The following is an 11,261-nucleotide window of genomic DNA, read 5'->3' on the forward strand; positions in this document are numbered from 1 at the left end:
GGTGTGGGGGCTGGAAGGGGCTGGGGGTGGCGTGGGGCTGGGGCTGGGAGGGGTGCGGGGGGTGGGGTGAGGTAAAGGGGCTGGGGTGGGGTAGGATGGGGCTGGGTAGGGTGTGGAGGGTGGGGACGATCTAGGGTGGGGGTGGGGAAGGGCTGGACGAGTGTTGGGTGGGGTAGGGGGTTGGGGATGGGGTTGGATCGGGCTGGGTGGGGTGTGGGGGTGGGGATGGGCTGGGTGAGGTAGGGAGGGAAAAAAATATTTTTTTAAAAAAAAATTAAAATAATTTTTTGTTTTTTAATTTTTTTAAATTATTTTAAAATTTTTAAAAATATTTTTAAATTATTTTTAAAATTTTAAAAATATTTTTAAATTTAAAAAGATGGAGGGAAAAAAGGATCCTTTTTAATTCTTTTTAAAATTTTAATATTATTTTTTTAATTATTTTAATATAAAATTAGCCAAATATTGACCCCCACTCGCACCCCCAGGCGAGTGGCTACACTCTTTTGGTCCTAGTCACCATTCTAATGCCACATAGGCAAGATCAACGGTCAGAGGATGCGAAATGTTGCTTTTTGATGGGTTCAAGAGTCCAAATGACAAACATGTAAATAAAAATATGCAACTTACAAAAACGACATATTACAGAGGTCCAGAAAGTCATTTTACCTATTTTTTTTCTAGAAACTTTCTTTTATATTACTTAAATGAAGAGATGCTTAGCTTTTTTATTTATTTAATTTTTCTTTTTAAGAATTAATTAGTTAACGTACATTATTTTAAGCTATAAGATCCGTCAGCTGATGTTTTGTATGACGATGTTTAAATATTCATTTCTTTTTGCCATTTTCCTTTGGGTGCACATTTTTATGTGTTGAGTACTTATTTTTTTATCATTTCTTACCGCATTCATTCCTATCATCATCACATCTATCGATCAATTTACCCAATAAAAATTAATTAAATAAATATTGATCTTCCAAATTGAGTAAGGAAACTAAATAAAATTCACAAAGGAAATATTTTTTCAATTTCTCCAATATCAATTTTACAATAAAAACATATAGAGATTATATTCGCTAAACTCAAATTACAACGGAATAAACTAATAAAAAAAATTACAAAACAACAATAGATTAGAAAAATAAAGAGAACAATTGAAGAAGAAAACGATAGAAGCTTAAATTATGAAAAAAGAAATGAAAGACTAAGATGTTATAAATGTATTTACATTATAGTGAATGTCTATCAAGATCTATCAAGATCTACTTTAATATCTATTAGGATTTGAAGCATCCGTCTTTTACTCAGACTAGAAGTAAATTTTTCCTATAAATAGAGGGGTTTTGTTCATTGTATTTACAATCTTATGATCTCTCATACTCAAGAGAAATAATAATTACTCTCTCTATTCTCTCTACTCTTCTTCTTATTCCTTATAGTTTTATAACACGTTATCTTCTTTTTGTTCTTTATAGTTTTATAACACGTTATCAGCACGAGACTCTGTCAAACAAGGTGAGATTATAAATCTTAAGGATTTCAAGGTTTGTAATTTCTTATGTTATTTATCTTTTGCTACTAATAATATAATTATTGTTGGATTTGAGGAAAAATAATTGGTTTGAAACCATTTATGTTTTAAATTTATTCCTCAAGAACAATATTATCAAAAAGGATGATAATATGTTGGATTCAAGTCCCATCAATTTATGCCTAAGACGTCTTTATATGGACAAGACGTTGAGATTGGATCTCAATGCATGTAATGATAATGTTATGATGGCTAAGACAAAATAATGAGTATTAGATGAAAGATCATAAAATATATCCCATTGATATACTCTATTCCATGAATTGAATGTGGTAGCAATAAATCATATGTATGCCTCAATTTGCTTTTGTAGTAGCTATCATAATTTGATATGCTTAAGGCATGATTATATTTCATTCCTGGGGAATGAGAAGCTTATTAATGCAAACGTGCACTTGATTGTGATGGTATCATAACTCACCTCCAAATAAGGCAGAATAACTGAGAAGAGTTATTTCGAAATCTACTTCTAAAATAGTAAATCTGAAATTTATTCATGTAATAGTAAATCTGAAATTTACTAAAGAAAAAAGTACATGTCATGGTAAACTTGGAGTTTACTAGCATAAAAGTTCATAAGTTGATATGAACGATTGCGAAATCTTAAAGATGTGCATATTAAGTATTAAATATATATTGAAGAATTTGAAAATTCTTGATGAACTTTAATGTTGTTTGTTCTCATGATACGTTGGTTGGCCCAACTAATTTTGGGATAAGATCCCTTAAAATCTGAAAAGTATAAAAGGAGAATAGGGGTCCGTTCACCTATCATGTGATATGTTGAAAAGATGCATCAATAAGATGATCACATGTATATTCATTGTCAACCTACGTTTGGCATTCATAAAGTTGCTTGCTCAATAAATTTGAGTTAAAAGCATAACTTTCAGATTGTGTAATCAAGATAATTCATCTTGATGATGATGGTTTAGCATTGAGTGCCATTCATAAATAGCTAAACCATCTCTAATGAGAACAAAGTTTTATGTGTTGGTCTGAAATATGATATGTTCCATACAATAATACTTGTATGCATTAGACCAATAAATTATGATTATTTCTTCCCTCTCAATTGGTTCAAGGTCATGAACCAACTATTTCATCTAATAGTTTTAATGTGCAGTATACGATTAATGAATATACCATGATGCATAAAGATGGATTCTTCAAAAAAGATGAGGATGAATGTTAGTTTTCCTAACATAAGGGGGAGATTATAAGCAGCTATGAAATATGTTAGGAATTATCATAAGATCCTCATTCATAAAATAATTCAAGTCAAATGCCGAAAGTATCTCATATTTAAGCTGTAAGTGCTTCTATTTTGTATCCTTGAAGGACAAAGTCTATGCATGCATGAAGCACAGTAGACTAATCGGTTCCAAATGAAACAAGGAGCAAATAACCATAATAAGAAGACAATGTGCTCTTGAATAGCCTACGACATAACACTCCATGAAACCTTATGAGAGGTTCAGGTACCTGAAAATAATGAAGTGATGAGATCTCAAAATGTTATGTCACATTATGAACCGATACAAAATGATATATCATTAACGATATCTTTGATACAATATTAGCGCAATATTGTAAAATATTACAAGGATCTGAATTATACGTTTATTTAAGCATGCTGACATAGAAACATTTATCAAGTGACATGAAAGGATGAATCTTGGTAAGTGTAAAACTTGTTTGATTTGCAGTCCAGACACTTGAAGATGTCACATATGACATGTTGAATATTGTCACTTGACAAAATTCATATGAAACTTTCTAAGCATTCAAAATGTTTGAAGCATATAAAAGTTTCTGGGAAACTTATTTAGAATCCTTATATTGTATAAGTTTATAGCTTGAAAATCATTAAAACTCTTGGAGAGTTTTCAAAAGCAATAAGATTATTTGCTGAAATGTGATACATACCGAATTGGATTGGTCATGAAGTAACATATCTTAGTCCAATTGGTGTGCTAATGTATCTTGCAAGTACTACAAGGCCTGATATAGCCTTTCGGTTAATTTGTTAGCAAGATATAGTTCCGCTCCTATTAGGAGACATCGAAATGAGATCAAACACATGATTTTATTCTAAAGCCTGCAGTCTTAATCTTGTTAGTTATGCTGATACTGGATACTTATCTGACCCGTATAAAGCTCGGTCTCAAATATGCTATGTGTTCATATGTGGTGGTACTGCAATATCTTGGAGATATACAAAGCAATCTATCATAGCCACTTCATCGAATCATGCTGAGATAAAAGCTATTCATGAAGCAAACCGAAAATATGTATGGTTGAGGTCCATAATATATCTCATTCGAGAAAAATGTGGTGTGAAATATGACAATCTACCCATAATTTTATACGGAGATAATGCATAATGCATAACACATCTTAATGGCAGATTCATAAAAGGAGATAGAACGAAACACACTTCCTCAAAACTTTTCTACATACATGAGCTACAAAAGAATGGTGATATCAACTTGCAACAGATTCGTTCATGTGAAAATATGACTGATTTATTCACCAAGTCTTCTCCAATTACAACTTTTAAGAATATGGTGCACAAGATCGGGATGCAAAGGTTCAAGGATGTTCTCATTAGAGGGAGTTAATACGCATTGTACTCTTTTTTCCTTACAAGGTTTTGTCCCACTTGGTTTTCATTGTAAGGTTTTTAATGAGGCAGCCGATATGAGTATTGTTAGAAATATGTACTATTTTTCCTTCACTAGATTTTTTTTCCTACTGGATTTTGTCTAGTAAGGTTTTAACGAGGCACATTTTCTACCAATTAGACATTCAAGGGGAGTGTTATAAATGTATTTACATTATAGTGAATGTCTATCAAGATCTATCAATATCTACTTTGATATCTATTAGGATTTGAAGCATCCGTCTTTTACTTAGACTAGAAGTAAATTTTCCCTATAAATAGAGGGGTTATGTTCATTGTATTTACAATCCTATGATCTCTCATCCCTCAAGAAAAATAAGAATTACTCTCTCTACTCTTCTTCTTGTTCTTTATAGTTTTATAACATAAGACATATTTTAAAGGCAAAATGACCTTCTGAACTCTTGTACTATGTCGGTTTTATAAATTGGACACTTTTACTTACATGTTAGTCATCTGGACCCTTGAACCCATCAAAAATAATATTTTGCACCCTTTGCCCGTTGACCTTGCATATGTGGCAAGGTCATGGTGACTAGGACAAAGAGAGTGCAGCCACTCGCCTGGGGGTGCGAGTGGTGGGTCAATTTTTGGCCAATTTTACATTAAAATAATTTAAAAAATTATAAAATATATTAAAATTTATAAAAAAAATAATTAAAAGGGGTCCTTTTTTTTCCTCCATCTTTTTAAAAATAATTTTAAAATATTTTTAAAAATTTAAAAATATTTTAAATTTTTTTAAAATAATTTAATTTTTAAAAAAAATATTTAAAATAATTTAAAAATATTTAAAAATTTTTTTTTTAGAAAGGTCTTTTTTCCCTCCATCTTTTTTAATTTAAAAATATTATTAAAAATTTAAAAATAATTTAATTTTTTTTTTAAATTTAAAAATATTTTTAAAAATTTTTAAAATAAAAATAATTTTTCCCGCCCCACCCCAGCCCGTCCCCACCCCCACACCCCACCCAGCCTCATCCCACCCCACCCCTCACCCCACTTCAACAACCGTCCAGCCCTTCCCACCCCCCACCCCCACACCCTACCCAGCCCTGTCCCCCTTCCTCAACCCCAGGCCCCATACCCCTCCCACCACACCCCCAGCCCCCATACCCTTTAATGCAATTCTTTTTATTTTCTTAATTAAAATTTAAATTTGAAATCTTTTTATTTTTTTGGAAATTTAAATTGAAAGTGAGTTAATAGTGAATATTGAAAAAAATTAGTGAATTTAGCTTGAAAAAAAATTAAAATTTTGTGAATTTATTAAAAATATTCAAATTTAAAGATAAAAAATTTATTATGTTTGTATATATGAATTTATAGTTAAAAATTTAAATTAGTTGGAGAAGAATTTTAATTATTTGAAATGGATTTGATGTTTAATTTGTGAACAAAAATAAAAATATGATTATTCAAATTTTTCTATAATTTATAAATTTATTTTATTTAATTAAATTAATTTTAATATTTAATTTATTATGTAGCATTTTAAAAATGACTTGAAATTTAATGTAATTTTTTTTAAATGACGTGGCAGATGACGTGGCAGACGTGTCATGCGTGGTAGACGTGACAACTGACATGACCGCAGACGTAAGGGAGAGTGTGTTACACTCACCCAAAAAAGGTTTTAAACGTTGCTTTTTAGTTGGTTTAGGAGTCCAAATGACAAATATATAAGTAAAAGTGTCCAACTTACAAAACCGATATAGTACAAGAGTTCAGAAATTCATTTTGGCTATTTTAAACAATCGAGTAATTCTTGAATCACAATACTACAATCCTTTCGATGAAAGGATTCTCGCAATTACTCAAATTTAAATTCTAAATTAACCCGACCCCATTACTTATTCTCGGTCCATAGCTCTTTATCAACCCAAATGTATCCACCTGGGCTGAACTTGGTTATATGTTTTCAAATTTAGCCACCTGGGCTGAACTTCAAATTTAGGCCACTAATTTTTTAAAAGACATGCTAAGCAAACAAAGCTTGAAAAGACTCAGAATCTTCAATGGAAGCAATCTTCTCTCTGGTTCCTTCCAATTGCTGCTTCAACATTAGGAGTTGATTCAAATTTTGACATCCTTCAACATCTATACTCTCCACCCAATGGCGGAGACCGTTCTTCCTCGGGGTCGAAGACCATCTCGACCCCGAGGAATCACCAGAAGCAACAACAACATCTTCAGAATTAGAATGATGGGAATTCAGCCCTGACGTTGATGGTTCCGTGCATCTACTACTGCTATTACCAGAAAAATGCTTCTGGATAACAGAATTAACGTCTCCGCAGGTATAAGGCCTTCCAGAAGATGAAAAAACAATAGAGGCAACACGAGAACCCGTCATGGATTCAAATTCTTTAGCTTTTTTGAAAAGCCCTTTCCGTCTTTTCGAGAACGTCGCCATCCTTGAGGTTTGCTTCGTGATTTTCTGAATCTCAATCTTCTTCTTCCCTGTGCCCATTCTCCTTAATTTCTTCTTCTCTTCTTCTTCAACAAGTAGATTTTGCATTGGAATTTGTTTGAGGTTATGGTGTAAATGTGGTATTTAAAGAGAGTGAAAATGGAAATCAAATACGGGTTTGGTAAGGACTAATTCTATATTTGATTTCCTACATAACTTGTCCAGGACTGCACCGCCTTAAAAAATGAAGCGGCGTTTCATTTTCAAAATTCAAAATGAAAATACCTGTATTTATTACTTCCTCGTTTTTAACCTATTTTAATTTGATATAAAATTTAAAAAAATAAATAAATAATTAAATTTTATAATTTTGAATTAAAAATATATCAAAATTTACTTTGATATGAAATTTAAAAAAATAAATAAAAAATTAAATTTTATAATTTTAAATTAAAAATATATCAAAATGTACTTTAATCTTATTATTGTGAAGTGGAAAATTGAAATTAAAAAGTTATTCTTTTTAAAACATAAAAGTATGCATTCTTTAAAAGAAATGTCCACTGATTTATTGTATGTCCAGTTTCACTTGTGATTATATAGTGATTGGAATTTGGAAGTAAGAAATATACATAAAGGATCTCGAATTATTTTTTGTTAAAAAGATTATTAGCTTAGTTGTTTTAGTTTTAGTAAGGGTGTTTATCGATTGGTCCAATCCGATTTTATATATTATTAGTTCGATTTATTGATTATTTATTTGTATTTTTTTTGTTTTTCGTCCGGTGTTCGCATTGGAGCTTCGACTAATTCGGATTGCGCGTTACAGGGTCAGTGCTCCCAGCAGAGTTTTCTCTATATCCAAGTCGAACCACAACCCATGTTGATATTTATTTGTAAATTTGTTATATCCATAAGAAAATTCCAGGTTGGTTGATTAAACCAAATGATATTCACCTAGGAAACATTTCATATGGTAAATCTAAACTAATGCAATATATGGAGGAGCAGCAGCAAACATCAAATAGTCAGTTTCCGTTAGTACATTCTGAACTGCAGTAATGGTTACAACATGAACTGAAAATCTTTTTTTCATGCATTTTCTTCACACCGTCTCAAGAAGATTGGTATTTGATGCAAACACCCAAGTCCAAAGAAACCATTCTTTTTGCAAAGTGCTAAGATTTTTCCTACTCCAAGAAATACCACACCTATAACACCTCAAGGCCAGAAAGAAGAAATAAAAACAATGGCAGTAGCAGCAGCAGCAACACCAAACAAAAGTCAAAAACACCAAAATGGGAAGAAAACTAAAGCACCTTTGATCAGCTCTTGTAATAGTTAGAGCAGATCAGACATCCTTCTTCTGTGGTGAGCTAGTGGTCTTCTAGGCTTTGGATCTGAGGGAGCGATAACTTTGGTTTGTTGTAACACAGATGGCTTAATCTCTGAATCATCGCCATACTTAATATCCCCTGCTACGGTATTAGTCTCACTATAACGTGATCTTTTATTTGAAGTTCGTAGCTGAGCTTTGAAGCGACGATCAAAGCTGTTTGATTGTGAAGTAGAAATTTGCATAGAGCTCCTAGCCCATGATCTCATACTTTTTGGTCTGTTATGGATTTCCCTTTCAGCTGTAGTCTCCCTTATTCGACTGGCAACCGTGGAACTCATGAATCGAGGCACTGAGCTAGTGCCATTTATTTTAAGTCCTTTCTCAGAATTTCTTGGAGTTACTGTGATTTCAGCGACATTTTCCTTTGGAGTTATAGGAAAGGTTTCTTCATCTTCAAGTGGCTGATACTTCTTCACGAAAAGCCTTTTATTCTCGCTCAATAAAAAATCAGCCTTCTGTATTTGTTTCCTGAGTTCTGTACATCCTTCTTCAGCTTCCTTCATTTGCTCCACAAGCTCAACAATCCTCTTTTCCCTTTGCTTCTTTGTATCCTAAAGAGATGCAAAACAATAAATAAGGAGAAGTCACAATGTCGCCAGTCGATAGGAAAAAAAAAGAAAAAAGAGGGGATTACTTCTGAGAGTTCTCTGTTGCATTCCGCTGCTCTTGCTCTCTTTGCAAAGGTACAGGAGCATGTTGTCTCTCCAACATCTTCTTCGTATGGGCTAACATGGACTACCATCAAAACCTTCGATCTATCACCTAAAAAATTAAGTACAAAGAAACAAAGGATGAACAACTTAAACACATTTAGATGTCCTAAGTGCGAAGGCGAACAAGAGGTTTTTTTTACATCAACTGCTAAGTCAAAATTCCAAGATCCTGTAGCACTCCTAACCACAGATTGAATGCGACGAAGTATTGCACTACTGCTATCACAAAATATATCACCAAAATGTGAAAAATGTAATAGCTCTGACATGCATACAGGAAATGGCTTTTCAGGAATGAGAGAAATTACCTAAAGAATCCTTGAGAACTTGAGTCAACTTGCTATTCCTGAAATCAAAAGTCGCAACTTCATTAGTTATAGGAAATCACACTTCCAAATATTTAGATTCATAGCTCCTCAAGCCTTTTCTGTTGGGCAATGTAACAACGGAACAGATATAAAACTCAAGCAAGAAGAACACTAAGAACGTACTACCTAAATGCAGAAAAGAAAACCAGATTCCATTTATAAACACACAAGTTCATATATATTCACCTACCTATAAGGAACATGGCCTCTCTTCCTTCTAAGAGCTGCAATAACATCACCTAGTGCAGAAAGAGAGAGATTTATCGCCCTCCCCTCGTCAAGGGTTTGTCCAGTAGCTCCCGTTTTAAGTAGGCGCTCGCTCCCTCCAAGATCAACCATCCACAGTTTGCTTGCTTCTGCTTTACCTCCCAAAGCATCCCCATGGCGATATATACTGACCCTCGTCAAGCTAAATACAAAGAACTAAACAGATAACATAACTGTTGAACCAAAGTAGTCCAATTGAAGATGGGAAAGACTTTCACACAAACTGGACACCTACCAATGCGATCTGCTAGATGTTTCATTTACATTCGTCCACGATGTGGATCTAACTCGCCTCCCCTTATGATACCACCATTTTGCTTTCGTAAAATTAGAGATTTCTACCTCAGTTAAACCATCGATTTCAACTGATCCTTTTGAATCTGTTTGAATATTTAGATTGCTGTAATAGAGTTAGCCAAACTATATCAGGAAATTCATAGTGGGTCGTCAAATTACATCCTCCTTTATAAGACAGGCCAAGATATTGGTAATTACCATCTTGATACTGTGTATCTCCGACTGGAAGGTCTTGGAGCAAGCAAATCCCTTATACTGCCCAAATAGACTTCGAGCATGCTAATCGAAAATGTAAATGAAGCTGAGCTATCTAAAGAGGAAAGGTGAAAAAGCTCCTGAAGAACACGAGGAATGATCCCTGGAGACTCGGTAGTTCCCTCCTAAAGAACACAAGAAAAACACCTATTTCATTTCTATAAGCATTAAAAAGGGCAGCTGGGTGTTCAAAACATCCCGCGTTAACTGGATCTTCATGACAATGTAACAAATACAAAATAAGATAACTAACCATCGTATATGTCTTGCCAGTTCCAGTTTGTCCATAAGCCAACATACACACATTGTGCCCATCAAGTGCAGATCTGATAATTGGCTCAACCTCAGCAAAAACATTTTCTACAGAATATTCAACCATAACAAATGCATTTACTAAATTTCTATGGAAATAAGATGGTCAACATTGAGCACATAAAATATTTTACCAACCTTGGATTGATTCCTGACGGAAAACCTTGTCAAATTCAAATTCTTTCCTGCTTCCACCAGATCTTACCACAATCTTCTCCGATTCAACTGAAATCGGTTGATGAATTCTCCGTTTATCTGTTGGTAAAAATGGTCTAACTCGGGAAAATACCCGGATGCAACCTACATTTCGGGATATTAATGTCTCATTCAGAATACATAAATGAAAGAGGGCAAAAATGAACACAAGTAAGAAGATCTCAAATGAAGTAAATGGCCAAACTAGAAATCACCTTTGATGTCTATTATCTTATTCAATGCTTCTCTTCTTTTTTCATCCAAAGATCTCTCTTTATGCCTCAAACTCACAATTTCACCTGCAAAACCATAAGAGGAAAAGAGAGAAAAACAAAAGAAAGCTCAGATCATGAAAATTTTTAAAACAAAGTTCATATTACAAACATATCCCAAGAAAAAAAGCACCTTCCAAATTCAAAATCCTCTGCTCAAGCTGAAACTTTTCATCTTCTTCAACCACATTGACATCTGTGAAAGTTGAAGGAATCTCTTGGGAAGACTCATCACCATTGGAATCTGGATTTGATCCTATTGGAGATGAATTCTCCAATGGCTTTCCATTTTCCAAAGGCAATGGCATATTTTCATCTCCACTAGAAACAAACATTGCTCTCATGTCCAAAAAGCGCACATAAAACAATGGCCTTTTTCCTCAAAAAAATCACAAAATTGAGACAAAAATCCAATCTCTTTCAAGTTAAAAGAACCCCAGATAATCAAAATCCAATCTTTCTCAAGAAAAAAAGTCAAATCTTTGAGGTT

At 33.5% G+C, this 11,261-nt stretch overlaps 2 protein-coding genes across 2 annotated transcripts in view; both read right to left on the reverse strand.

The window, feature by feature from the left end:
- Positions 1–6,018: 6,018 nt before the first annotated feature.
- Positions 6,019–6,971, reverse strand: LOC107879789 (agamous-like MADS-box protein AGL61). Its single transcript, XM_016726739.2, has one exon. The coding sequence runs from the start codon at positions 6,799–6,801 to the stop codon at positions 6,262–6,264; it is 540 nt and encodes a 179-aa protein (XP_016582225.2). The 5' UTR covers positions 6,802–6,971; the 3' UTR covers positions 6,019–6,261.
- Positions 6,972–7,667: 696 nt separating this feature from the next.
- The window catches only part of LOC107839495 (kinesin-like protein KIN-14U), a gene marked incomplete in the record, with an annotated part of 7,253 nt that continues 3,659 nt past the window's right edge, over positions 7,668–11,261 (reverse strand). The window contains 10 exon segments of the mRNA XM_047394606.1: positions 7,668–8,643; positions 8,727–8,854; positions 9,114–9,151; positions 9,364–9,582; positions 9,676–9,840; positions 9,936–10,117; positions 10,246–10,352; positions 10,443–10,604; positions 10,715–10,798; positions 10,905–11,251. Of these exon segments, the coding sequence (XP_047250562.1) occupies positions 8,035–8,643; positions 8,727–8,854; positions 9,114–9,151; positions 9,364–9,582; positions 9,676–9,840; positions 9,936–10,117; positions 10,246–10,352; positions 10,443–10,604; positions 10,715–10,798; positions 10,905–11,115 (1,905 nt within the window).

The sequence above is a fragment of the Capsicum annuum genome, chromosome 8 (assembly GCF_002878395.1).
Source record: "Capsicum annuum cultivar UCD-10X-F1 chromosome 8, UCD10Xv1.1, whole genome shotgun sequence".
In the NCBI taxonomy this organism is placed as follows: domain Eukaryota; kingdom Viridiplantae; phylum Streptophyta; class Magnoliopsida; order Solanales; family Solanaceae; genus Capsicum; species Capsicum annuum.

Bases quoted from the DNA above. Each gene is read 5' to 3' on its own strand.
- LOC107879789 (XM_016726739.2), bottom strand. From the start codon at position 6,801: ATGCAAAATCTACTTGTTGAAGAAGAAGAGAAGAAGAAATTAAGGAGA.